The following is a 24548-nucleotide window of genomic DNA, read 5'->3' as shown; positions in this document are numbered from 1 at the left end:
GCCCAACGTCGCTCCGTTAGCTTCAGACTCGGACAGCTTAATCAATGATCAAACCCAGAAGGATGCCGCCCCGGGCACATTAATCCATATCGTGGCCCGTGTCCCGTGCCGTCTCCCCCGGCGTCTGGAAACCAGTACGTACCTCCGCCGCTCACATGGAGTCCAGAAATGCTCGCGGCTGCAACAGTCGCAGTCGCCCCTCAATCCTCCCATCGCCTTCTATTATGCAAGCGCTAGGCCGCTCAACATACGTCCAGCCACCGAATATTCTCTGCCAAATGACAGGCGCGATTGAAGAAGGTAATGTTCTGGGATGCACGTAATGCTTATTTCAACGCTAAAATCGACAGTCCCCGTTCATCTGCATCGTTCCTGCGAACGGTCATCCTGCTCAGCGCCAGGACTATTACTTCACCGAGCTGGAGTGTGATCACTATCTGCTTCTTCACCCGAATTGGTGGCAAGCGGCGCCGAACGGGCCTTCCCCTCCTTTCCCATGGAGGTCGCGTGCGCTAATGAGTGGCGTAACGGAGGGAGGACACATCCACGAATGGAGCGGCAAGTCGCGCGCCGTGCATTGCCTGCATGTAGCGCGGTCATGGCATCGTCAGAGCCTACACCTCATCTAACTTCTTGCCTTCTCTGCCTCGATCGAAATAGCCCGTTCTCGTGCATCTAAACTTCCAAGGAGTTCTTCGTGTGGCATCGATAACACCGCAAGCAACAATTAATGTCCAAGCCTGAGGTGGCATTCGTAGTACGACCCCGGCACTGCAGCTCCAAGGTCATCGAAGCGAAGCATGCAGGGGCTACATTACTGGAGTGATAAGTATACGATACATACGTTGGTGGTGAGTAGCAATGCAGAGGTCCATGCGTGTTCTCTCAAAAGTCCGTTCAGAATGCCGGCCGCCGCTTCAGCTTGCGCAGAGCCTCTTCGTCTGCAGCAGGCCGAGGGTTGGCGGGTAAGGACTGTAGATATGCTAAGTCCACCAACCTTTCTCCGCCACGACGCTCCGCATGCTGATATGGGGATGGTGGAGGAAGATATCCATACCCGGGCGAAGCTGGCGATGCGCCTCCGTACACCGCCCGCCCGGAGGGTGCGTGAGCATACCCGCCAACTGGCATGCTCGAACGACGGTCCGCCCGGGATGGCGCCAACACCGGTGGAAGTGGAGGTGGAGGGGACATCGAACGCCCTTCTGCACCGCGAGAAGCGGCGCGCATGCCGAGCATCATAGGCGATGGCATATTCCGAGAACTAGTGGGCTGGGAGCCCGAAGGGAGCTTCTCGGGTGGTGTCAGGTAGACGGCAGAATCGACGGTCGATGGGGGTGGATTTGGCGCTGCCCGCGTACACGAACGCGTTCCCCTGAACCATCCTTCTGGCACAGGGACGTCTCCAACTCCCGGTATAGACTCGACGCTGCGAAGGCTGTCCAGAGTAGATTGACTGAAGTACGCCGCTGTCGCCACGTTCAGCAAAACAATACACCGATGACTTCTAGCGCGAGGCTCACTCAAGTGCCACTTCCGAGAAGTGCCGCGCTGACGATCTCGAGGTAGGGTGACGTGCTGTTAGGCGCGGTGAGCAGTGTAGCCGCCAGCACAGAGCGGCAACGCACGACAGAATATGTCTGCTTGATCAACCTGTCCGCCGCCGCTGCCCCATGATTTCCCGCGGGTGTGTACACGCTGCGCGAAGCATCAGAAACCAGAACGACACCGTCACCAGGCGGAGGAGCGTACCGCATGAGATGCTGTGAGGATCCCGCGCGACCTTCCGTGACGACCTCCAGATCTTTCTGCTGGTAGTAGAGGAATTCCTGTGTGCCCACGTCACGAACGCCCACAAAGAAGCAATATATCGCCTCACATCGCGAACACGACTCGGACCCCAGCTCAACCCATCTGTCCTATTGCGAAGTCAGTTCCCAGTGAGTAGCCAGCGTGCAGAACACGCACCATCGTTCCATGCCCATTCCCGCGGTGTCAGCGCTTCTCTCCTCCCAGACGTATACGTTGCCGGAACATATTGCGCGCCTCTCCTCGGCGTCGAGGCGGTGGGTGATGAGGGGCAGAACGTGTCTGGCCACGGCGCTAAAGACTTGCAGAGCGTCCTGCGTCGATCGGATCTTCGTGTTCACGACGGTCGGATGTTGCATTGTTGGTGTGTAGTCGTTGGCAGTAGATGGTACGAACGAGCTCATGTCTGAGCGAGCAAAAGGAGTCGAGACAGCAGCACAAGCAAGCACGTCGAGGGTGAAAGGCGAGCGTCGGCGTCAAAGGGAGAAAGGGGTGCTGGTGACAGCGCTCGCGTTGACCGGTCGAAGTGAAGGCTTATATTGAGATGAGGGGGGTAGCCGCATCAGCGAGCACGCGCGCCGAGTTAATAAGTATCACCTGGACAAAAATACTCAGCGCCCAGGGGCGTTGAGCGGAGGCTATCTGAGATTGGACAGCCTAAAACTTACCGAAAGCGTGCTACTGGCTGCACGGAGAATTGTAGGGTGCGCCGTGTACGGCATCGGCGTGGCGGCGGCGGCCATCCCGGGGGAGCGCATGGAAGGGGACCAGGATGACAGGGGATACGATGCGCGGGGAGGCGGCGAGCGTGTCCGCACCCTACTATATCCTGATTTGGTATCTTTTGAGTTTGTCAAGTGATCGTCTCCGGTGACGTTTCTGAATAGACCCCTAAATCATATCCCCACCTGCTCTTGTTCCCGTAAGCGCTGCCTGCGAGGTGCGTGCTTGTCGGTAGAACAGCATGCGTACAAGCGATTCCTATTCGTAGGCCCACCCAGAAACACAACATCTGGTGACGGCGGCGGTGGGAGAAACAACGGGTATGCCACGGGCGATTCCAAGAAGGCCTGGGACCGTTGATTTGCGCCCCTGGGTTGAGGGTCCAAACATCTCCGAAAGTCTAAATAGATTATCTTCGCGGCTAGGATGATTGGCTCGATATCGATGAAGCCGATTGCAAAGGATCGTGCGATGGCACGATGGAAACAATAACGAGCCTTGCGGACTTGATTTGGCGTAGCAAAGAGGCCGATTTGAATCGCGTCTTCTGTAGCGTGTGAGAAAACGAACAACAACGGAATCGCCGACGTCAAAACCACCTACAAATGCTAGTATAGTTGCTTGGATACACACTGGATGAGCCGCCGATACAGCTTCCTAGGTGTACAGGCACATCCCGGGCATGTTCCACAGCTGGACCGGGGTCCGAGCGAGAGGAACCTCGGCAATTCTGATGCGCGACGAGATCTCAGCCTGGAAGTGAGCGAAGGCACAGTTTCTTCTCCCACCATTCACTTAGAGACTATTCAGAGGCCTGTCAGGTGGGTCGCAACTTGGTTGTCAATTGTACGTAGTCGAATCTTCGTGGGGTGCATTCGTAGCTAGCAAAGGCAACATTAGAGCCGCCGGACTTCTGCGTTGTAAGCCTGTATGCGCGACGGGGGCCCATGGAGATGGGTGAACTCAATAGTCCACTGATTCTAAGTGCGCACTCACCGATCAGCGGCGCACCAGCGGCGCTTCGCAAAAAGCGAAGCAACGTCAAAGCCGACTTGCTATTGCAGGTTGGCGTGTTGCCTGTACACGTCGACCGACGCTTAACAGTCTTCGAGTGATATCTCGCCGAGTATTCAGTAGCGGGCCGGCTAGTAGAGAAGTCAGTTACAGAGTAGGATATCGCATGGGGGACAGAAGACTCACCTGACGGTGTCCGGAAATCACCCTTGACTGCACAAAAATCAGCGGTCGAATCGGGGAGGACGCGCGAGTCCGTCGGATGCTACTTGGGAAGCAAGTCGAACTACTTTCGAGTCGACAGCGGTTCATCAGGCAGATACATCGACCTCGAGAAAAATCTCGTCATGGTCATTAGGGTTGCAGTACCATTACACCTTTCCAAGCGACTCGCTAGCTCGCTGGCCCGGCAATTAGCGCTAGACGGTCTGTCAGTCAGAGAGACATATATGCCGGAACCTTAACCGCTTGAATGTAGGTGGCATGCTGCAGGGTATTACCGTCTCTCTTTCGGCCGCGGCGACGTCCCTGCGGCGCGCCGTGCGAAGGGGGTGAACGAAAATGTCATTTCAAGGCCATGGAAGCGGTCAACTGAGGCAAGGGAAGACATGCGAGCTCTCACGCTCATCCCGCTAGGCACACCAACAGCGACGTCCCGAGATTACCCCAACGCCGCGCCTGAGAATGACCGGTTCGATGCTTGCAGCGCTCGGAGCCGCGCCATTCAGCCTGACCAGATCAGACTCCAGATTTTCCCCACGCCTGTCCCGATGCTACGCGGATGCGTTAAGCATTCCCAAATGTAGACACCGGTGACCACTCACTTCGCATCAGAAACCTTCGCGATTTCTGTCCACACGGCCGACGGGCCGTCCGCAGGCGCCGACGCGCTCAAGGCGGTGGCACCCTTCGCCTTGCCTTTGGCCTTCCCTTTCTTGACTGGCTTCGGCGTCGCGCTGGGTCGGTCCTGGGACGCGCGCGCGGCGAGAACAGGCGGGGAAGCGCCACCCTGTATAACGACATGCATAACGCGATAGGTCTTTCTGACGTGAGAAAAGATGTGGAGGACGTCGCCCTTGGGGCGCGAGGAGACAACTCGAAGTTGATCATCAGAGCCTTCACCAGATTCCACAGGCAGCACGCCATCCTTGAGGTATGTGTGGAGAAGCTTCTGTGTATGGCCTTCGGCGCAAGTGCCCTCGGAGACGTTCTCGATGGTCGGAAATTCGTAGAGACCGGCGAGGAGGCCTGAAAAAACATTGAAAATTGTACTTAGTCAGTGTGCTCAGAAGACTCGTAGCAAAGGGTAGGATACCATTTTCAGGTCGGCGAACAAGCATGATAAACCTTTGGTCCGGATCATGTCCCCGCCACTCAATGACGTTGACGGCGTCGACTTCCTCTCGCGCCTTCTTGCGTTCTAAACGCATGGGGTAAACCGTGACACTCGTGTCGTCTGGAAGCGGTTCGCATAATTGACATAGATCCTCTATATCCTGAATGTTGTTTTCCTGCAATGAACTGAGCTCACGCAAGGACGACCTCGTCGGGGAACTTACCTGATGATTGGCCCGCGTGTACGCCTTACACCATGACGAGATGGGACAGCTCGCGCAGTTGGGGTCCTTGACCTTGCATACGGTACTTCCCAGCTCTATCAACGCCTGGTTGATATCGCCGGCGTGCTGCATGGGACCAACGCTGAATGCAGACAGATGAGCGCTATGCAGCGAGGCGCACAAGCGCTGACGTACGTATCGATGGCCGGCTCCGGGGTCACTACCATCGCTTCCGCAGCTGTCCATAGTAAGTCCAATGTCGCTTTGGCTTTGGGGTTCGCATGAAGCGCCAGGACGCGGCTCATCAGGCGGTGCACATTCCCATCTAGCTAGCCGCGAAGGTCAGCGCCACGATCACCCTGAAAGAGGTGGTTGTGTACGTACCACGGGGACGCGTTCACCATACGCGATAGAGCAAATTGCACCCGCGCTATAACGACCGATACCAGGTATATTGGCTTGCATTTCCTTCGCATTGTCAGGCAGCTGACCGCCGTAATCTTTGACGGCTTTCTGAGCGCCCTCAAGCAGGCGTTTGGCCCTCGAATAGTATCCCAAGCCTTTCCATAGGGCATTGACATCGTCGATATTTGCGTTCGCCTGCCAAGGGTCAACACCATTCAAAAGCGCGATCGCTGCGACATACCAAGTCGGCGAGAGTGGGAAACCTTACGATGGGTGCACTATCAGCGAGCGATGCAAGCAAGAGCTCGGTGTACGTACTTTTCCATCCACCTATTGTAATACGCAATGACGGTGCTAACTTGCGTCTGCTGAAGCATGATTTCGGACACCCATACCTGGGCGGCAGAACTTGCTCAGATACGTGCGGCCCAGTACATTTATCTTCATACCTCGTACGCACGTTGCGCTCGCTCGTCGCGTGTAGCTTCTGGTCTGAAGGGCTTTCTCCAGGGCATACCGCGGGAGGTGCTGACGCCATCGTACCAGGCCAGAAGTGCCGCACGCATGGGCGCGGGGTCGTCTATCTTGTGCATAGAGGAAGAGTGCTGCACAGAGAGGGTACGAGGCTGCGATTCGTCTTCTAAAGCAACCTTGACCTTCTTGGTCCGCGTCTTCGGGGCGGCCTTCGCCTTGCGTTTGTTGAGCACTGGTTTGACTTCATAGTCGGAGCCTGAGCTATTTCCGCCTTTGTATTCAGAGTGATCAGATTCAGATGCTCGCTTGCCCATTGGTGAAGCGCGGTTGATATGAGTGGCGGTCAGAAGAAAGACGCGAGAGGTAATGCGCGTGACCGTGACGCACCATTTCCAACTGACACGTGACTAATGAGACTCGTTGCGTGCACATGGAGATGTGGGTTGTCACGGTTCGCCATCTACCTTCCTCGAGGCTCGAGCAGGGCGTAGCCTGCGTGTGCGACTCTGTTTGGCACTGGAGACTGGTAATGACTTTCTTTCAGCTGAACACAGCGTTTTGAACTGGATTTTCAGCAGCTTCCAGGCGTTCCCGTCTGAGCCCCATATTCTCATCCAAGCCGACTTCGACTCGAGCTCTGGGACTGCGGTTCCTCTGAGCAAGAAATGGCCCACGGATCAGCGCAGGATGAAGAAGGAAGCACACCACCTCTATGTCCTAACTCGCCTGCTCTCATAAATACCTTGCCGACGGAGCTCCTGAGGCCCATTCTTCTCTACGCTTGTTCCGACGAATCCTTGATTCTCCCACCTACGCGCGAAGCATACCCTCGACGTTATGCGAGGATCCACTTGCACCCTCCTGCGCTTATAATGAGCTGGGTGTGCCAGCTATGGGCCGACATTGCTGTGACCGATGCCGAGTTCTGGACGCCGCCTATCCGCATAGATTTCTACAATTTCGAGGCGGATACCGAAGGATACTCTACGAATGAGCATCTTGCATACAAACTGCTGGAGAGAAGAGAGGACCTCATCTCGCGATCTTTATCCCTCCTACAGTGCTACCTCACACGCTCCAGGTTGGCACCGCTGCATGTTGAGCTGCAGGCCTTGTTGTACCACGAAGGATACTGGGAGGAAATCGTCGGGAAGATCGTGCGCTTGGTTTTCACCACATTCGCCCGGTGGAAGACATGCGTGATGCCTGCCTTTCTCGCGCATGTCGTCCCCGAGCTCGCCCCCGGCGTCATACCCGAGCTCCTCGAGCATGTGGAGGTCCGACACACCTGGCACGACATCAGCGTAGAGAGCTTCAGCAATGCGCCGCGCTTGCATAGCTGGACGGGTCCGGTCGCGAACTCCGCCGGCACGCTGCCATGGGCGCAGCTCACCGAGCTGCGCGTGCACGACTTCACGTCGATGGTCGCCGTCACCGATATCCTCGCGAGCTGCCGCCGACTTGTCACTCTCGAGGTCTGCGTCGGGCAGCAGGGGAACGAGCCGGGTGGCTCCGTTCACGAGGTCCCGTGCTTGGAGGACGTGACATTCGTGATGGACTCCCCGCAGGTCCTCGTTCACCTCCTGTCGACTCTCATTCTTCCGAGGCTGCGGCGCCTGTGCCTCCACGGTGTCGGTCTTGCTGGGCGCCGGACGCTCCTGGAGGAGGCCTACGGGCGACTCCGGTTGGATGCGTGGCCGATGCGTGAGTTCGACGCCTTCCTAGTTCGTTCGCAATGCACTATCACCGCGCTCAAGTTGAAGACCATCATCATACCCATCAACGACTTCCTCGGCATGCTGGAGCGCCTTCCGTCCATCTCGGACTTCGTCCTGGAGGAAGAGTCGTCGGTGCGGGAGGATGTATTGGGCATGATTCCGGGGTCGTCCGTTACTGACGATCTGCTGCATCGGATGACCGCTGTAAAGGGAGGCCCACCACCCCTGCTGCCGTGTCTGACGAGGTGGACCATCGAAGGGATCCTACACTTCAGTCACCAGGCGCTCGTCGACATGGTCAAGTCGCGGACTCATCCACGGCTGGAGTACCTCTCGATAAATGCTGCAGACGGGTCGGTACCGGACGAGATGGAGGATTCGACGAGGTCTTCACTGGAGGCAGCAATGACTGAGGACGGCTTTTTGGGCTTCGAGTGTAAAGTGACAAGAGTACGTGCTTTCAGTAGTATTGCGTAGAAATTTCGATCGCAGACGGAAGCGGAGACGGAAGAGTTCCCATTGAGAACGTAGAACATCGCGCTCGATCACAAGCGTCGCATTGTCATGGCCCGACGTTGGCCGTATGATTTGTCTGCGATGTTTATCTGTATGTCACCCGCGATATCTTCCACCGCAAGACTGGCTGTCTATCCCTGCGGCAAGGTATGCTAGCATCGAGGGCTACATGGTTACAATGGCATCAACTTCGCCACCCTCAAACCGCCACCTCAAACCACTCATTCACCCACATGTACCTCGAGAACGCGACGTAAAGCCAGCGGAACCACACCATCTGGCTTTTGTGGCGGAGCATGGCACGTACGGCGGTCTTGTACTCTGTCCACCCGGAGATGAAGGCGGGGATGACGGGAGCATTGTTGGATCTTGCAAGCATACCCTCTTTGGTGCTTGTCTTCTCGCGGGCTTCCAACCCACTTTCGCTGTTGTCAGTGTTGTCGCCGCCGGAGTACCGAGCAAAAGCGTTCGTGAGCGCATCCAATGTCGCGATGGCCGCGAGGTCGAATCTAGCTTGCAGAGACGCAACGACGCCAAGATATTTTGAGGCCAAGGGGACGGTGACGAGGGTGAAGAAGCGCGGGTGGATGGCGAGGGTGGCAGGTGAGTCTAAGTCGTCGAAGTCGGGTGAGGACAGAAGTGTGCGAATGCCCTCGCGGATAGAGCGGTGGTTGGGGTGTTGGGATACGCCTTCGCGGTCGAAGGTGAGGATCTGGGGTGCAGGTTCAGATAAAAGGGCCGGGTGCGAGTGATATGCATATACAAGGGAGAAAAATAGCACAGGTTAATGAGGGAAAATTGGGGATAGCTTACGGTAGTGATAGCGCTTTCTGCCACGTAGGGGAGCACTGTTCGTGCGATCACGTCTGCATCCCAAATCGCAGTAAAATTATCTTGCAGAGCGCTAGGGAAGGTGGTCAAGATGAGACCAGAAAGGTTATATGGCGACATACGGATCATCCAGCACCCATCGCCTCTTCTCTGGTACTCCCAGCGCGTCAAGGCTCTCGCCGAATTCCCGTCGTCGTACGTCCCCAAGGCCGTCAGCGTTCCCCACGGAAAGGCAAAGAGAGTATACAGCTACGTCCTTAACAGAGAATGAGTCCTATATTTCGACAATATCGCGCGCTTGTACGCACCTTCGCCGCCAGCGCAAGCAGTGTGGGCGCGAAGAACATGGCCTCGTCGTCCGGGTGCGCGGTCACGAGGAGGGCGCGCGCGTCGCCATTGTCATCGGAGGAGTACAGTACATCTGTATTGAGTTCTGCTGGGTATGATAGGGTGCGGAAGAGGAGCGCAACGACGAGGACGATGAAGGACGCGCTTCGGAACGACAACATGAGCGCGTCTGGCACGCCGGACAGGGGCTACTCCGGCTTGTCGGCCCGAGGCAAGCGGATCAGATGCGCCGGGCGCGTGGGAAAGCCATCTTGGGCGCTACCGTCATGTCGGAATCTGTCCCGAGGAATATTCACTACTAACTGAAGCTCACCGTCCTGGATTCTGAAAAGACATAGTTCAGACCTCACTCGGAAGCCCTGAAGCTGGGAAACGCGCTCACGGATGCAACCCTGAATTAAGGGTGGAGTTGATTGACCTCGAGCTTGCCTCAAACGCTTGGGTGGTGAGGAAGTCTAAAGCGGTACCATCAAACACCAGATCCTTACGTTTCGAACGACAACATAAAAGCAAGACGAAGAATTCGACGCACGGTTGCATCCTTCATCTCCTCCCACTCGGACTCCCTGCGCTTTCCCCTTTCCCCCCCCCCCCCCCCCCCCAAATTGCCCCGTCTCGAGGTCGAACGTTTCTCGCGTGTTCCCGGCCCTGCGGGCGCCCACTCTGCAGTGTCCCGCATTCCGAGAAACGTGACCGCGTCCTTCACACTCATTTATAGCTGCTACTCCGCGCACGGTTCTTGTCCTGCGTCGCCACTGCTGCTGCTCTTATCGCGCGCCTGCTGACCTCTGCGACCGCGATGCGTGCGGTGACCGTCCTTGCATTGATAGCTGCGTCTCATGCGCAGTATACGCCGCTTGTGAACCTTTTCATCGGCACGGGCTCGGATGGCAATGCACTGCCAGGTGGGGCTGCCGCGTTGCGGCGCGTACTTCCGTGAGAATATTGACCCCTGTGTCTTGTAGGTGCTGCAGTTCCCAATGGAATGGCAAAGGTGAGTAGAGAATTCGAATCACCCCCTTCCATACACACTAAGTGTATTAATAGGTTGGTCTCGACATGGACACCAGCCCTCGCCAAGCCGGCTACAAAGCTGACAATTACTCTGTGACAGGTAAGTCTGCTTGAGGCAGAGATTTCCGTTAGCTCAGCCATCTGTCCATATAGGCGTCTCCCTCATGCACGACGAGGGTACCGGCGGCACGGCCACCGGCGGCTGGGGCATCTTCCCTCTTTTCCCGCTCTCAAATTGCGACTTTACCTCTTGTCCCGTCGGCATTGACGACAGGTCAGTAATTCCTCCAGTCTTCGCTGACGAGACGACTTACACATAACACACTCCAGGAAAGTCAAACGCACCGAAGGCGACTCTGCGTCTCCTGGCTACTTCACCTCCACCCTGACCACCGGCATCCAAATCGAGACGACTTCGACTCGTAGAGCGGGCCTCATCCGCTTTACCTACCCTGCCGGAGCCAATGGCACGCACGTCGTCGTCGATCTGACGAATGACCTGCAGCGCTCGTTTCACGGCGGTAGTTCGAGTTTGGACTCTAGCGCAGGACGCATCGAGCTTGAGGGAACGTTCTTGCAGTCCTACGGCACCTACAACTACACCGCCTACGCCTGCTACGACTTCCCCACCGACACGCTCGTCGCCTCCGGCACGTACGCCAACGGCACGATCTCCGAGACTGGCACTTCAGTCTCATACGACTATAACGCCAACGGGTATGCTGGGCTGGACGCCGGCGCGCTCCTCTCCTTCAGCGGCAGCGATGATCATCCGGTCACCCTCCGCTTTGGCGTCTCGATGCTCAGCTCCGCGCAAGCGTGCGCGAATGCGGAAGCGGAGGTGCCCGGATACGGCAAAGGTTCAGTCGATGAAGCAGCCCAGGCATGGAACGCCACCCAAGCAGCATCCCAAGGAGCCTGGGATGCGCGCTTGAACGCCGTACAGGTAGACACGGACAAGGAAGATGCCACAGTGGTCGAGCTGCTGTACTCGTCCCTCTATCGCGCCGCGCTCGTACCAGCGAACTTTACTGGGGAGAATCCGTATTCGGGGAGTGCGGAACCGTTTTGTGGGTGGCTCGTTTGTTCTTCTGGGTTTCTAGTCTCTGAGGGACGCTGAGTGCTAATGGGTTTACTATGCAGATGACTCGCTGTTCTGGTATGTACGGTTGCCCTATGAGGGAGATGCAGCTCGCTGACCGCTTCGATAGCTCCTGGGACACCTTCAGGACTGAACATCCACTGCTTTCCATCCTTTGGCCCCGACAGTGGTCGGAGATCGTTCGAACGTATATCGATGGGTGGCGCGCTGATGGTAAGCTGTTCCCATACATTGCGTATCAGTTAGCTGGAACTCGCCCTCACAATGCATCCTAGGCTACATACCCGAATGCCGCGTCAGCACGAAGGCCGGCTACATCCAAGGTGGCGCGAACGGAATGCCCGTCCTTGGCGAGTTTGCGGTCAAGTACGCCGAGCAGGCGGCGGAGTTGGGGGTGAGTAGGGATAGGGGTGTCTTCTGCCTTCACTTCCGCCTAAATGCGAGATGGAGAATGCGAAGGAAGTTCGAGTCCGAGAGGGACCAGAAGACTTACTCTACGCCTTCAGGTAGACACCGACGACCTATACAATGCCCTCGTCACCACCGCGGAGGAGACGCCGGACGACTGGTACCGCTACGGTCGACAGAACGACGTATGGAAGCGGTTTGGGTATATTCCTTTCGATCGATGTGCGTAGCCTCAATTCTGCGTGGTTTCCATGACGTGAATATGACCTGACCACTGAGACTGACGTCAACTACAGGCGCCGGCACCTCCAAAGCGGGCAGCGCGTGCTCGACAGCGGCAGATTGTGGGGATACAGGGCGTGAGTTGCACTTCTGCTATCACCTTGCGGGGGACTAACGCGGGTCCAGTCTCCCTCTGCGGCTCCGACGGCTTCCAGTGCATTGACAGTGTTTGCAGGAGTGAGTGCTTCCTCGAGCTCCTTGTTCACGGATCATTGGGAGGGACTCTAATCCCACTTCCGCCTCCCAGAGAAAACCGGCGCCTACTGCGTCGCGGGCAGCACAGAGTGTCTCCCGGACCACCCCTGCGTCGCCGGCGACCCGTACATCGGCTCGAACTACAAGTCGCAACACTGCTCGCCGAGAAATAACACGTCGTTTTGCGAGGATGGTAAATCAACCAATTCTTTTTAAGCTCGTGTCTGACCTTTGTACAGAGTACGACCAGTGCATCAGTGATATGCAGCCAAACCCGGACGAGGAGTGGTGCGCGGCGGTGCGGGATGAGTGTCTGGTGGAGGCGAATGGGGGCACGCCGGATGGTGAGTGTATCTCTTGCCCTTCTACCCAGCCTGCCCCCCCCTCTTCAATGCCACACGGACGCTGACAAGTAATCCCGAATAGGCTCCAAGACGCGCGCCTCCACCGGTCTCGCCACCCGCGAGGTCTCCCGCACGCTCGAGTACGCCCACAACGATTTCGCCGTCCGCCAGGCCGCGAAGGCGCTCGGCAAGTCTGCGGACGACATCTCCACGTACACAAACCGGTCCCTGAACTTCAAGAACGTGTGGGACGCGGATGTGCAGTACGACAATTTAACGGGGTATGTGCAGAAGAGGTTGGAGGTGTGTGGGCTGCCTTGTGTAACGGGCAATGAAATGAATACAATATCCAAACTGACGATCTACCTCCCAGAACGGCACCTTCGTATACACCCCGCCCGACGCATGCTCCCCGGTCGACTCTGGCTCGCACTCCTGCGCGCGGGGCGACGACAACGATACAGGGTTCTACGAGTCAAGCTCGTATGAGTACTCATTTTGGGCTCCGCATTCGATGTCGTCGATCGTGAAGTTCATGGGTGGCGCGGAGAGCTTTGTGACGAGGCTGTAAGTTAATGAATTTCTCTGTCAAAAATCATCTCAGACGGCACATCGGTGCCGGTGTAAAGACGCTGCATAGCTACTATAGGGAAGGCTAACATCATGCCCACAGGGACCGCTACTTCGACGGCGGATACTTCTTGCCAGGCAACGAGCCGTCGTTCGAGACGCCGTGGCTGTACCACTATGCGAATCGTCCGGATCTGAGCGCAAAGCGGGTGCGGAAGGTTGTATATGAGAACTTCGGGACGGGCGTCGAGGGAGTACGTCGAATGTTTCTGGCTCGGAGAGCAGAGGATGCTAACAGCTGTCGCAGATTCCAGGGAACGACGGTATGCGTGAGAAATTCATGTAGCTATGTATCGCTGAATAGGCTTGACAGACTCCGGTGCAATGGCTGCGCTCCTGACTTTCCATCTCCTTGGTCTGTACCCGGTCCCTGCGACGAAGCAACTGCTTCTCGGATCGCCTTTCTTGTCGAGCTATATCATCAACAACGACCTCTTTGGCACGTCGACGACCGTCAGCGTCACCAACTTCGATTCGTCAACGCTGAAGGCGAGCCCGGACGATGGCAGCAACCTCTACGTCCAGAGCGTCTCGGTCAATGGTGCGTGGAGTTCCGCCCAGTGTACTGCATCTTCCCTGACGCATATTACACAGGTCAAGCGCGCGATACCATCTGCTATATCTCGTTCGACGATATCGTTGGCGGTGGTAACATTGAAATCGTGGTGGGGTCGTCGCCTCCAGAGTCGGGATGTGGTAGTGCCACAAATGCGCTACCGGACTCGCTCGAAGATGGTGGGTTTGCTTGAGTAGTAGAGCTTGCTAGGACCTCTAATATACCCCTACGACTAATTCCAGTCAATATAATGTACGATGAGGGACGAACAACCCAACATGGACGTAGGCCGATCTCCCTACACAGACGGTGAACAGCTCATGTGAGGTTTGCGACCTTGCTTGGTGGTCACAGACGGTTTGCTCATCCCGCAAAGTCCTGCCCTCGAACCCTAATGTATGTGTTCTGCGAGTTCATCTCCCCACATATAGCACCTGCTCCCGCTTCGACACGGAAGCGGAGGTGAGGACATGAGCATACGCCAGGGCAGGCCGCGGACTTCCGCGGACTTGACGACAGGAAAAGCCTCCGCAGTGATCGTTGATCCGCGCATCCGCTCTGTTTGATTCCATCGCTCATCTCTTGCCACTCAGGATGAACTCGGGGCCCTTGTCGGTCTCTGAGCAGGGCGCTCGAGCTCTCCATTGAGAGCTTGCTGAACTTGGTGCAATACGATAGCAGTCTCAAACACCAAGAGCGCTTGCGTTCGGTCAGCCCTCGTCGCCGACTCGGAGCACCGCGTTCAGATGCCCACGTACACGCCGCAATCGATACACCTCAAAGAAATTGGGGAAGGACGCCGCTCTCCGCCTCTGTGTAGTCGACACTAATGTCATCAGTACTTTTGCATACGGGAACGCACCCAATCGCCATAATGGTTGTTGACTGCACAGAGATCCACAGAGATCCCGCTTCAGCGGCAACCAACCATATTCACTAGCGATATGATTGCCAGATGGTCGCATTGTTGACCCCTCTCACGCTCTTGCTGATCATCTGGGCAGCTCACGCAGGCGGCCATTACCATGCGGGTGACTCCCGCAGCCAAAGAGCAATCCCGAATTGGTCAACGACTCGCTTGTGGTGACGCGCTCCCTCTCTTCTCTATTGTCAACAACTCCTTCCCCACGCCGTTCGCGCGAAGGTTGTCGGCCTCGGTCGGCAAAGCACCCTCCCCGAGGAGAGAAGTAGCCCGGCTATCGCCACTGTCGTTACCGTCGTATGAAGAAGATCGTATAAAGGGCCCGCCCTCTCCAGCAAAGCCTTCCTCATTCCCTCGTCTGCTATCATGGCCCCTCCTGGAGTGGTGTTCCTGCTCAGGACAATTCCCCGCCTCGTCTACCCGTCTGTGCTCGCGTACGGATGCCTGCGCGTGCTGGAGAACGTCCGCGAGGTCCAGCTGCCCGCGTGGGTCCCCGCCGCCATCATCCTCGTGCACCCGCTCTCGTGGTTTGTCTCCAGCGTTCTCACCCAGGCCAAAAACCGTCGCAAGGCCGCTGCTGCTGGGGCCGTCATCCCGCCTCTCGTCCAGAGCAAGCACCCTTTCGGGATCAGTCATCTGTCCACTATCCGGAACTCGGTCAGGAAGGGGTTGTTCGGTCAGTGCGCTGCGAGTCTATCTGAAGCCTTAGCAATCTGACTCTTGGTCAGCTAATGTTATCGGTCTTTGGGCCAAAGAAACGGGCTCTAATGTCTTCCGCGCCGACATTATGGGAGATACCCGCGTAAGTACAACTCCACTGCACAGTATACACCATCTCTCACTGAAGCACGTGTACAGTATTTCACTCTTGAGCCCGACCATGTGAAGGTATAGTCGATACCCTGGAAGCTAGCCGCTCTTACTGACGCACCGGCGTATCAAAGGCTATCCTAGCGACTCAATTCGAGGAGTTCGAGAAAGGTACATAGTAGTCTACTCCCTCGGACCCGTGCTCGCTCTAATCTCCGCGCGAATGAAGGCCCTGTGACCTTCGAAATCGGCCTTTCACTCCTCGGCCGTGGCGTCTTCAACTCTGATGGCGATATGTGGAAGTAAGTGTCTCTACAATCAACCCAGCCCTCACAAATCCCCTCAACACACCCCCTTTCCCCAGGTTCCACCGCACCATGACCCGCCCCTTCTTCAACAAGGACAAGATCGCGCACTTCGACATCTTCGACCGGCACGCGGAGGACATTCTCCGGCAGGCCAAGGCGCGCCTCGCGCAGGGCTTCCCCATCGACTTCCAGGACATGATCGCCCGGTTCACCCTCGACTCCGCCACCGAGTTCCTCTTCGGGCACGACGTCAACTCTGCGGGCGCCGGTCTCCCCTACCCGCCCTCCTCCCCCCTCGCCAACTCCCGCCAGTTCCTCGAGCACCCGTCGAACAAATTCGTGGAGGCCTTCGGGGAGGGGCAGAACCTGATGGCGCTGCGCTCGAGGGTGGGTGGCACGGCGTGGCGGTTGTATGAGTTTTGGCAGGATAAGATTGCGCCGAACAGAAAGGTTGTGGATGGGTTTGTGACGAGCATTCTGGACGATCCGGCGTTTGCGAGGCAGGATATCGAGGCGAAGACGGGGGCGGCGGCGAAGCCGGGCGAGAACGACACGCTGCTGCACCATCTGTTCAAGCACACTCAGGGTGAGCTGCCTACGCGTATTGGGCCATGCCGAGAGGTCACTGACGCCGCATATCCACAGATAAGCAGGTTCTCACCGACGAGATCGTTAACCTCCTGGTCGCCGGTCGTGACACGACTTCCGGTACTTTGGCGTACGGTGTCTACAAGCTGGCTGAGCACCCGGACATTACGGAGAGGCTGCGCGCTGAGATTCTCGACAAGGTCGGACCGACGCGTCGCCCCACGTACGAGGACATCCGTGACATGAAGTGTGAGCGGACGGAACACAGACCATCGAACCGACGACTGATCTGAACCATAGACCTGCGCGCTTTCCTGAACGAGGTCCTTCGTCTGTACCCCATTGTGTATGTGCTCTGCGTTGCGAAGAGGAAACCGTCGCTAACGCTCCCATAGTCCGGTCAACAGCAGGACCGCCAACCGCGACACTGTCCTACCGTACAAGAACAACAGCCAGAGCCCCATCTTCGTACCAAAGGGAACTCGTTGCTTTTACAGCGTCTATCTCATGCACCGTCGCACCGACCTCTGGGGCCCTGATGGTATGTCTCTTCCCCCTCAGACCATCCCCTTTTCGCCGCTGACTACCTTTCTTCAGCCGGCAAATTCAACCCGGACCGCTTCATCGACGAGCGCCTCGCCAAGTACCTCACCCACAACCCGTACATCTTCGTCCCCTTCAACGCCGGCCCGCGTATCTGCCTCGGGCAGCAGTTCGCGTACAACGAGATGTCGTTCTTCCTCGTTAGGCTCCTGCAGAACTTTTCGTCATTCACCCTGGCGGACGATGTGCAGTCGGCGGAGTCGGTGGCGCGGTTCCGTACTACGGACGCGCCGGATGCGGAGGTGGAGAAAAGGGTGTTTGCGGCGCATTTGACGATGTATCTGAAGGTTGGTGATATCTGTTCCACTCGAGTAGAGCTTAAGATGGCTGACGCTTGCATAGGATGGCCTCTGGGTGCGCATGCAGGAGGCTCCGGCGTCGGAGAAGCTGTGAACATGGTCCTTGGATTGTCCACTAGTATTCAAATCGAGTTGTTGAAAGATGGTATGTATACGTGGACTGGACGCACACACACACATAGACGTTCGTTAGTAGCTCTATATATCTGGAAATCATGCTAAACAGCATCTTCAATCGATTGTGATTTCTTCCACGTATTTTGAATCATTCGCCCGAGCCATTCTTTATTTGTTCGTCCAACGAGCAAATACGAACACGTGCGCAGACGGAATCAATCACAGAGGCGCGATCACTTTTCCCGATCGGCCATCCATTGTTTTCGACGCGCCCCCCACAATGAAGGTCTACGACCCCAACGATGGTCGGACGAAGCTCCTCACGCTCCTTAATGTCTCCGCACTCAAATCGAAGTCGCACAAGCGCAAACGCGAGGCAGAAGACAGCTTTGTGCCGATGAAGACCAAGTTGAACGCGCGCAAGAAGCCCAAGGTGGAGAGCGCGGCGAAGGAGAACGGCAAAGGGGAAGAAGCGAAGGAGAACAAGGAGGGGGAACAGGAGCAGGAGGTGGATGAGGAGAATGAGGAGGGACAGGATCAGGCGCTGGCTGTGGCTGATGAGGCGGAGGTGTATGATCGGCATTGGGGGAATGAGCCTGCGGCGCTTACGGAGGGGGCGCGCGCAGCTGTCGAGCGGCGCGCTTGGGACAAGCGCGCGACTAAGGATGGAGTGGTGGAGGTACCGGAGGGTACCCCGCTACCGGCCGAAGACGCTCCTTTGAATCTGGAGGCCGCCATGTCCGCGTACCGCGACGCGTTGGTGGTTGATACTTCTCGCGCTGGAAGCTCTCGGAACAGTGTCGCTCGCCACGCTCTCACTCATGTCTTGAGGTGCGTGCTCGTCTTTAACAACCTCCTCCCTCGCTCATCTAGCTCAGGAAACGCAAGCGTGTGCTCAAGAACACCGAATCCCTCGCCAAAAACCCCGATCAGACATTGCAGGACCAGTCCTTCACGCGCCCCTCCATCCTCATCCTCTGTCCCTTCCGCTCCTTTGCGCTCAAGTGGTTCAATGCGCTCACCGCTCCCGGCGTGCTGCCTGAGAGCTACAGCGTGTTTGGCCGCGATCGCGATCGTATAACAAAGGCTTTCGGCTTGCCCGAGGGCGCGGTGGACAAGTTGACGGAGGCGCCGCCAGGTGTGTGTCAATCTACACTTTGGCCACTATATGCTGATCCCTTACAGGCACCTACCCTCCTGACCACGTCGCGACATTCGCTGGCAATGTGGACGACAAGTTCCGCGTAGGCTTGCGTATCACGAAGCGCTCGGTCAAGGTCATCTTCGGTGCTCAGCGACATCATGACGAGGAGGATGGCAAGAAGAAGAAGAAGCAGAATGACAGCGGTGGGCTGTACGGCTGTGATATCATCCTGGCCAGCCCGTTAGGCCTGCGCACGGGGATCGAAAATGAGAAGTACGTCTTGCTGCTTCGTCTGATACTCCGAATCAAGGCTTACTTTCTCATCAGGAACGCGGACCTCCTCTCCTCCATCGAGATCCTCGTCGGCGACGGCCTCGACGTCATGTCGCAGCAAAACTGGGATCACGTCAAGTTCGTCCTTGAGCACCTCAATCAGATGCCCAAAGACGCCCGCGACGCCGACTTCTCCCGCATACGCAACTGGTGCTTAGACGGGCAGGCCGCGCTGCTTCGGCAGTCGTTACTTTTCACCGCGTACGAGACGCCGGAGCAGCGCGCGCTGTTCAACTCGCAGTTGAAGAATGTGGAGGGCAAGTGCCGGTTGGCGATTGGGCCGAGGGAGAATGGGGTCAGCGTACCTGAGGTAGGTGTACTTTTTTGTGTACGTGGATGGACTGGGCTGACGACGGGATCAGGGCGTCCACACCGACTTCATGTACTTTGACTGCCCGAGTGCGAAGAGCGAGCCGGATAAGCGGTTTGAGTTCTTCACGACGCAGGTATGTTACGCGACTAAGTCACATCGACTGGATGCTCACACACTCCTCAGGTTCTCCCCGGCCTCATGAAATCTGCTGTTCAGCGCGAGCGCGCATGCATCTTCGTGCCCTCTTCCTTCGATTACATCCGCGTACAAAATCATTTGCGCAAAGAGGGACATAGCTTTGCGGAGTTGAGCGAGTAAGTACCTGTTATTTTCGCGCCCCTCGATGCCCTCCAGTATCCGTAGCTTCATGCTCTTACATATGCTAATTACCCTCATCCAGGTATTCCACCCCGCAGGACATCTCTCGCGCTCGCCAGGCATTCTTTCTCGGGAAGAAGCCAATCTTGCTCGTCAGCGAGCGGTTCCACTTTTACAGGCGGTACAAGCTTCGAGGAATCAGACATCTACTGTTCTACGGCCCCCCTGATCATGCGAGGTCTGTTTTCCATTCCGGCCTGGGTTCCCTTGAGCAGGCGTGACTGATTTACGAACAGATACTATGCCGAGTTCCTGTCTTTCCCCTTTCTCGACGATGGCGTCGAGCCAGGCGATGTCACTGCGCGTTTGATTTACTCGAAGTACGACAAGATGCGGCTCGAGAGGATTGCTGGACGGGAGGGGGCGCGGGAGCTGCTCTCGGGGCGATGATGACCGCCTATCTATGACATGTAAAGGCTATGTATATATCCCCTACATAGGGTCGTTTATGCGGCTGTGCTTCCTACTGTACGAAGTGTTAAAACGAGGCAGCAGAGTTGAACTTGAATGACGTCTCGTGATCCCGGAAAATGCCTCACGCGGGCCGCCCACAGAGATCTGAAATTCCTCTTGAACTTGAACTTCATCTGCTCAGTGTAACTAACTCACTGCCCTATCCCCCTTCTCGATCTTACACAATGTCGGGAACGGGCGACTCGCAGCAAGAATGGCACGCCATACGACCCTGGGCTCCCCCTTTGTCACTATCCGTCCGCGAAATATCCTCCGTCTCCGCCACCTTCATCCTCTCCTCATCCCTGCACGACGTCGATGACCATTTAGCTCTGGAAGCCGAGGCTCATGATGGTGACGCCGAGGCAGGCAACGCGCCCTCGACAAGCGCCATCATTTCCGATGTGCTGGCGAAGGGCTTGTCGGTAAACGTTAACGAAGCGCCATGGCAGCGCGTGCTTATACGAATCGACGACAAGGTGGACGAGGCGGTCATCATCATCTATGGTTTGATGCCTGGGCGGCAGTATGACATTGACCTGGGCCTGGTGCAGGGGAGCGAGAGCAATGTTATAAGGCGGCAGGTTATCACAGAAGGTGCGTTCCCCCTTCAAGGCGCTCATGTACAGTGCTAACCGACCCCTCACAGACTTCGAGTTCCCTAAAGTTGACGAAGCGACGATAGAGGACGATGGCTCGTCCTCCTCGTCTGATCAAGGCGCCCCATCCACCCCCTCCTCCTCATCCGTCTCTGCCGGCCGCCCCGCAGTCGCCAACGGCTCGCCCCCAAGCAGCGTCGCCTCCTCATTCACCATGGAAGACCGGCTAGCGCAGGTGGAGCAGACCCTGTCCGCCCTCATGTCCGAGAAGGAGACCCTGACCCAGGCGCTCAAGTCCGCGAGGCGAGATGCGCAAAAGACCGATGCGGCCCTGCGGTCCGAGATTGACGCACTCAAGCGCGCGTCGGAGAAGAACTCGGTGGCGGAGCAGCGGGCGCGGCAGCGCGTGCTTGCTTTGCAAGAGTCGGTCAAGCGCGCGAATGCGGCGAGGGAGGAGCTGGAAGAGGAGGCGGCTGCGTTGGAGGAGTCTCTTCCGGGGTTGGAGAGGACACGAAGTGAACGGGAGGCGAAGCACCGCGAACTCAAGCGATCGGCAGACCAGGCTCGCAAAGCGCGCGAACGCTCAGAGGAGAAAGCGCGGAAGAAGACGGCAGCGATGGAGAGCGAGCTCGCCGCGCTCGACACGCGCGCGGAGCGCCTGCAAGCGAAGCGCACCAAGCTCGAAGGCACTGTCCTTCCCGACCTGGAAGAGCAACTTCGCGAACTCGAGCGCGAGCTTCAGCGTGCGGAGATGGAGGAGCTGTACGGTGGCGAGCTCGACGAGCCGCTCGACACCGATGTCACCGAGTTCGGCGAGGTCTTCGCGAACCCCTTGTTCCCGCCGCGCCAGCCGCCGACCCGAGCACCTTCATACCCGCCGCTCGGCGGAAGTGTGCCGGGAATCATCACTCGTCCGCCTGCGCATCGACCAGTGCCGCACCACACCGGACCCAGGACACACCACCATCGGCATCACCACTTCCACCACCACTCACATCCCAATGGAGGCAAAGGTGGAAGAAGCGGGGCGCCATTGCACAATACGACACCGCCATCAGGACCTTTGCTATCATCTGGCTCGAGCTCGAGTTCGCATATACCGACGACAGGAGCGAGTACAACAACACCGCCGACGAGGAATTCGGGATCGACGCTGTCGAGTGCTGCGCCACCTTTTGAGCCGGGCCGGCCAATACGGACTGCTGTTGTCGGGTCGGGCTCGAAGTCAAGCTCAGCGGCGATTTCAATACAGCGTCCAGCCCATTGAGGGCGGGTGCTGACCTTAATTGTGGATATTTATCGAGAGTGTACATGTATCTGTGTAGCGCTAGCGGTTCATTCGATGTAGATAGATAATACTGACTTTGCCTCGCCGCTTCATCAATTCTGCTCATAACTCTACTCGCTGACGTCAATGACAAAATGAGTTCGGACGTTGTCGAATCCTGCCTGGAAGCAGCTGGTCAGCGCGCATCCCCATCCGGAAGGTATTGTGTTGAGTCTTAAGGGATTCGAGCGATCGGGATAAATTCCCCCTACTCGACCTCTTAGGGCCTGATAATCAGTGTTTCTCGTGTCCCCTCCTGTAGTTCTCGAGTTCCTGCCGCCTTAACCAGTGCCAGAGTGCTCGGCATTGGCAGCGGCCGGCCCGCGCCGCCCGCCTGGAGATCGGCTCGCGATCCCGCACATAGATCATTGTGCTGAACTCTGGCGATGTTTCGAGGTTCCCTCTTCCCCCCATACCACGTCGCCTCTCAGGGCCAAGAACCTACTCCGTCCGCTCTCACTGGGAAGCTTGGGCCCCAAAGCGGTGCTGCGACTCGCATAATATACAGGGGAAGACAATCATAAGGGCGCGTCGATCACTGGACTACTCGGCACCCGGCACTGCAGCTGAGGAACACTATCTTGACCTACTCTCCTTCATCACTCGTACACGCTCATGACGAGTAGCGATATCCTATTCCCCGCCAACTGGCCGCTCTTGGCTTGCGCTGCGGCTGCCGTCGTTGCACCGCTCACCTACCTCAAGCTCAATGACTCTCGCATCAAGAGCATACCCGAGCGCGCCTTGCAGTTCTCCCCCAAGCGTCTGACGCCCGAAGATGTGCCGCGCTTGGAGAAGGAACTTGCGGCAAGGGGCGCTTCCATCGAGGATCAACTTCCCCCGAAGACTGGGAGGAGGTACATAATCGTTGGCGGGGTGCGCTTATACTTCCTACTCTGAATCTCGGCTGACATTGCGCTAAGGCAGGATTTCTGGGCGGCTGGCTTGTGCTTCATCTGCTTAGGCGAGGGGAAGACCCAAAGAATATCCGCGTAATTGACATCCGTTTACCGGATCGACCTGATATGCAAGGCGACGCGGTGAAGGACGTCACCTTCCTGCAAGTCGACATCACCGACAAAGACGCAGTCGACCATGCCTTCGACCTCCCGTGGCCAAATGGCGGCAGTTCTGGCTTGACTGTGTTCAACACGGCCGCCAATATTCTCTTCTTCGAGCGGGACGAGAGGCTACTACATCGCTCTACGCGCATCAATGTCGATGGCATGCAGAACGTCCTTGACGCGTCCCGACGCGTCGGAGCGAGCATATTCATCCAAACTTCCTCCGGTTCCGTTGCGGTGCATAGCTCACGCTACCTCCTCTGGCCCTGGGAACGCGAGTCCAAGTACTTCGTTCAAGTTGTCAATGAAGATCCCTCGCTGATCCCAAAACGCCATGTCGACCACTTCTCCAACTATGCCGCATCCAAGTATATATGCGAACGCCGCGTTCTCGCTGCCGACAAGTCGCCCTCGGGTGCTGGCGGCACGCTACGCACGGGTGCTCTACGACCAGGCAATGGCATCTTCGGTCCCGGCGGGGACGCAGTATGCGGAGCATACCTCGCGCGCGGGACGAACCCAACTTGGATCCTCACTACCCTGCAGTCGTTCATCTACGTCGAGAACTGCTCGCTCGCGCACCTGCTCTACGAGCAGCGCCTCCTCGCGCGCGAAGCCGGGGACGAGTCTTGCCCCGACATCGGCGGGCAGGCCTTCGCGATCACGGATCCGGGCCCGCCGCAGACATACGGCGACGTCGCGGTCGCACTGACGACGCTGAGCGGCGGGAAGTGCACGTTCCCGCAGGTCTCGCCGACGCTCATGCTCTGCCTCGCCTACATCGTCGAGGCGATCTACGTGACGCGCCATCGGCTGCTGATGGGCGGGTGGAGGAGGTTGGCGCGCCTGCTGCCAGATATTCGGGGCGATGTAACCTCGCTTCAGCCCTCGCTGTGGAACCTCGTTGGCCCGCACCTTATATTCGACGACTCACGAGCGAGGCTGCCGCCCGAGCAGGGTGGGCTGGGCTACCGTGGCGTGTGGACGACATTGGAGGGCGTGATCCGGACGCACCAGGCGTTCGCGGCGGGCTTGATCTCGTCGCAGGTGCGGTCATACGACGCGGCTCCGGCAGCCGCGGTCGTGGACCAGGTCAAAGCAACTACGGGAATTGACGTTATGCCTGTTCTGCAAGAGTAGCACTGTATTGCTCGGACCCAGCTGCCATTCGACGCAAAGGCAAGCCTCTTCGTAGCAAAGGCTATCTTCGAACGCCTCCGGATCCTGGAGACGCGTATATAGGATGTACTCTGGAGGAGGTAAATCTGACAGTTGGCTTGTATCGCTCATCACCTTGAGGCATATTGGTTGGCCATTTAGTCCCAACACGACCTTCTGGGTGTGTTTTAGGCGGCAGTCGCG

The 24548-nt window shown here is 57.4% G+C and overlaps 9 protein-coding genes across 9 annotated transcripts; 6 read left to right on the top strand and 3 right to left on the bottom strand.

Annotated features, from left to right (window-relative positions):
• Positions 1-897: 897 nt before the first annotated feature.
• On the bottom strand, positions 898-2168 carry SCHCODRAFT_02513195 (uncharacterized protein; the record flags this gene model as incomplete). Its single annotated transcript, XM_003028856.1, has 6 exons — positions 898-1067; positions 1266-1469; positions 1524-1578; positions 1629-1829; positions 1880-1919; positions 1969-2168. The coding sequence occupies 6 exons, from the start codon at positions 2166-2168 to the stop codon at positions 898-900; spliced, it is 870 nt and encodes a 289-aa protein (XP_003028902.1).
• A 1925-nt stretch (positions 2169-4093) lies between these two features.
• On the bottom strand, positions 4094-6331 carry SCHCODRAFT_02637425 (DNA glycosylase). The gene is made up of 9 exons (XM_050345970.1): positions 5960-6331; positions 5829-5905; positions 5752-5773; positions 5490-5705; positions 5301-5434; positions 5106-5247; positions 4862-5057; positions 4371-4794; positions 4094-4319 (listed from the first exon to the last, which is right to left on the bottom strand). Exons 1-9 carry the CDS (start codon positions 6296-6298, stop codon positions 4271-4273), a joined length of 1599 nt encoding a protein of 532 aa, XP_050198588.1. The 5' UTR covers positions 6299-6331; the 3' UTR covers positions 4094-4270.
• A 110-nt stretch (positions 6332-6441) lies between these two features.
• Positions 6442-8215, top strand: SCHCODRAFT_01132665 (uncharacterized protein). Its single transcript, XM_003028545.3, has 2 exons — positions 6442-6510; positions 6560-8215. Exon 2 carries the CDS (start codon positions 6650-6652, stop codon positions 8177-8179), a length of 1530 nt encoding a protein of 509 aa, XP_003028591.1. The 5' UTR covers positions 6442-6510; positions 6560-6649; the 3' UTR covers positions 8180-8215.
• Positions 8216-8260: 45 nt separating this feature from the next.
• SCHCODRAFT_01159603 (LmbE-like protein) lies at positions 8261-9558 on the bottom strand (the record flags this gene model as incomplete). Its single annotated transcript, XM_050341130.1, has 4 exons — positions 8261-8930; positions 9032-9122; positions 9172-9305; positions 9358-9558. 4 exons carry the CDS (start codon positions 9556-9558, stop codon positions 8418-8420), a joined length of 939 nt encoding a protein of 312 aa, XP_050198587.1. The 3' UTR covers positions 8261-8417.
• Positions 9559-10119: 561 nt separating this feature from the next.
• On the top strand, positions 10120-14198 carry SCHCODRAFT_02551815 (glycoside hydrolase family 92 protein). The gene is made up of 19 exons (XM_003028546.3): positions 10120-10302; positions 10363-10391; positions 10445-10511; positions 10565-10685; positions 10742-11481; positions 11555-11570; positions 11623-11726; positions 11789-11907; positions 12020-12143; positions 12218-12280; positions 12330-12380; positions 12451-12591; positions 12638-12742; positions 12825-13045; positions 13116-13309; positions 13416-13566; positions 13620-13635; positions 13686-13913; positions 13967-14198. Exons 1-19 carry the CDS (start codon positions 10197-10199, stop codon positions 14119-14121), a joined length of 2751 nt encoding a protein of 916 aa, XP_003028592.1. The 5' UTR covers positions 10120-10196; the 3' UTR covers positions 14122-14198.
• An 874-nt stretch (positions 14199-15072) lies between these two features.
• Positions 15073-17697, top strand: SCHCODRAFT_01159597 (cytochrome P450). The gene is made up of 11 exons (XM_003028547.2): positions 15073-15526; positions 15579-15652; positions 15709-15738; positions 15795-15831; positions 15890-15962; positions 16025-16554; positions 16614-16805; positions 16857-16902; positions 16952-17097; positions 17154-17446; positions 17502-17697. Exons 1-11 carry the CDS (start codon positions 15217-15219, stop codon positions 17550-17552), a joined length of 1782 nt encoding a protein of 593 aa, XP_003028593.1. The 5' UTR covers positions 15073-15216; the 3' UTR covers positions 17553-17697.
• A 493-nt stretch (positions 17698-18190) lies between these two features.
• Positions 18191-20251, top strand: SCHCODRAFT_01159595 (DUF1253-domain-containing protein). The gene is made up of 8 exons (XM_050341129.1): positions 18191-18406; positions 18454-18713; positions 18761-18992; positions 19047-19362; positions 19415-19498; positions 19549-19679; positions 19766-19921; positions 19980-20251. Exons 1-8 carry the CDS (start codon positions 18312-18314, stop codon positions 20131-20133), a joined length of 1428 nt encoding a protein of 475 aa, XP_050198586.1. The 5' UTR covers positions 18191-18311; the 3' UTR covers positions 20134-20251.
• A 62-nt stretch (positions 20252-20313) lies between these two features.
• SCHCODRAFT_02680494 (uncharacterized protein) lies at positions 20314-21974 on the top strand (the record flags this gene model as incomplete). Its single annotated transcript, XM_003028549.2, has 3 exons — positions 20314-20793; positions 20846-21687; positions 21750-21974. The coding sequence occupies exons 1-3, from the start codon at positions 20382-20384 to the stop codon at positions 21972-21974; spliced, it is 1479 nt and encodes a 492-aa protein (XP_003028595.1). The 5' UTR covers positions 20314-20381.
• Positions 21975-22737: 763 nt separating this feature from the next.
• Positions 22738-24326, top strand: SCHCODRAFT_02512014 (NAD(P)-binding protein; the record flags this gene model as incomplete). The annotated part of the gene is made up of 2 exons (XM_003028550.2): positions 22738-22998; positions 23046-24326. The coding sequence occupies 2 exons, from the start codon at positions 22738-22740 to the stop codon at positions 24324-24326; spliced, it is 1542 nt and encodes a 513-aa protein (XP_003028596.1).
• Between the last annotated feature and the right edge of the window lie 222 nt (positions 24327-24548).

This window comes from Schizophyllum commune (assembly GCF_000143185.2).
Source record: "Schizophyllum commune H4-8 unplaced genomic scaffold SCHCOscaffold_10, whole genome shotgun sequence".
NCBI classification, from domain to species: domain Eukaryota; kingdom Fungi; phylum Basidiomycota; class Agaricomycetes; order Agaricales; family Schizophyllaceae; genus Schizophyllum; species Schizophyllum commune.
Note: the sequence above shows the minus strand (reverse complement) of the source record. Positions and strands in the feature narration are given on the sequence as shown.

What these genes read in the sequence shown, in the direction of transcription:
- SCHCODRAFT_01159595 (XM_050341129.1), top strand. Translation starts at nt 18,312, where the DNA reads ATGTCCGCGTACCGCGACGCGTTGGTGGTTGATACTTCTCGCGCTGGA. An exon ending in ATGGGGTCAGCGTACCTGAG is followed by an intron (nt 19,363 to 19,414) that starts GTAGGTGTACTT and finishes CGACGGGATCAG; the next exon opens with GGCGTCCACACCGACTTCAT. An exon ending in GGCCCCCCTGATCATGCGAG is followed by an intron (nt 19,922 to 19,979) that starts GTCTGTTTTCCA and finishes ATTTACGAACAG; the next exon opens with ATACTATGCCGAGTTCCTGT.
- SCHCODRAFT_02551815 (XM_003028546.3), top strand. Translation starts at nt 10,197, where the DNA reads ATGCGTGCGGTGACCGTCCTTGCATTGATAGCTGCGTCTCATGCGCAG. An exon ending in CGATGGGTGGCGCGCTGATG is followed by an intron (nt 11,727 to 11,788) that starts GTAAGCTGTTCC and finishes AATGCATCCTAG; the next exon opens with GCTACATACCCGAATGCCGC. An exon ending in GAATGGGGGCACGCCGGATG is followed by an intron (nt 12,743 to 12,824) that starts GTGAGTGTATCT and finishes AATCCCGAATAG; the next exon opens with GCTCCAAGACGCGCGCCTCC.
- SCHCODRAFT_01132665 (XM_003028545.3), top strand. Translation starts at nt 6,650, where the DNA reads ATGGCCCACGGATCAGCGCAGGATGAAGAAGGAAGCACACCACCTCTA.
- SCHCODRAFT_02637425 (XM_050345970.1), bottom strand. Translation starts at nt 6,298, where the DNA reads ATGGGCAAGCGAGCATCTGAATCTGATCACTCTGAATACAAAGGCGGA. An exon ending in ATGGTGAACGCGTCCCCGTG is followed by an intron (nt 5,435 to 5,489) that starts GTACGTACACAA and finishes CTTCGCGGCTAG; the next exon opens with CTAGATGGGAATGTGCACCG. An exon ending in ACACGCGGGCCAATCATCAG is followed by an intron (nt 5,058 to 5,105) that starts GTAAGTTCCCCG and finishes AGTTCATTGCAG; the next exon opens with GAAAACAACATTCAGGATAT.
- SCHCODRAFT_01159597 (XM_003028547.2), top strand. Translation starts at nt 15,217, where the DNA reads ATGGCCCCTCCTGGAGTGGTGTTCCTGCTCAGGACAATTCCCCGCCTC. An exon ending in TCTGTTCAAGCACACTCAGG is followed by an intron (nt 16,555 to 16,613) that starts GTGAGCTGCCTA and finishes GCATATCCACAG; the next exon opens with ATAAGCAGGTTCTCACCGAC. An exon ending in GGACATCCGTGACATGAAGT is followed by an intron (nt 16,806 to 16,856) that starts GTGAGCGGACGG and finishes TCTGAACCATAG; the next exon opens with ACCTGCGCGCTTTCCTGAAC.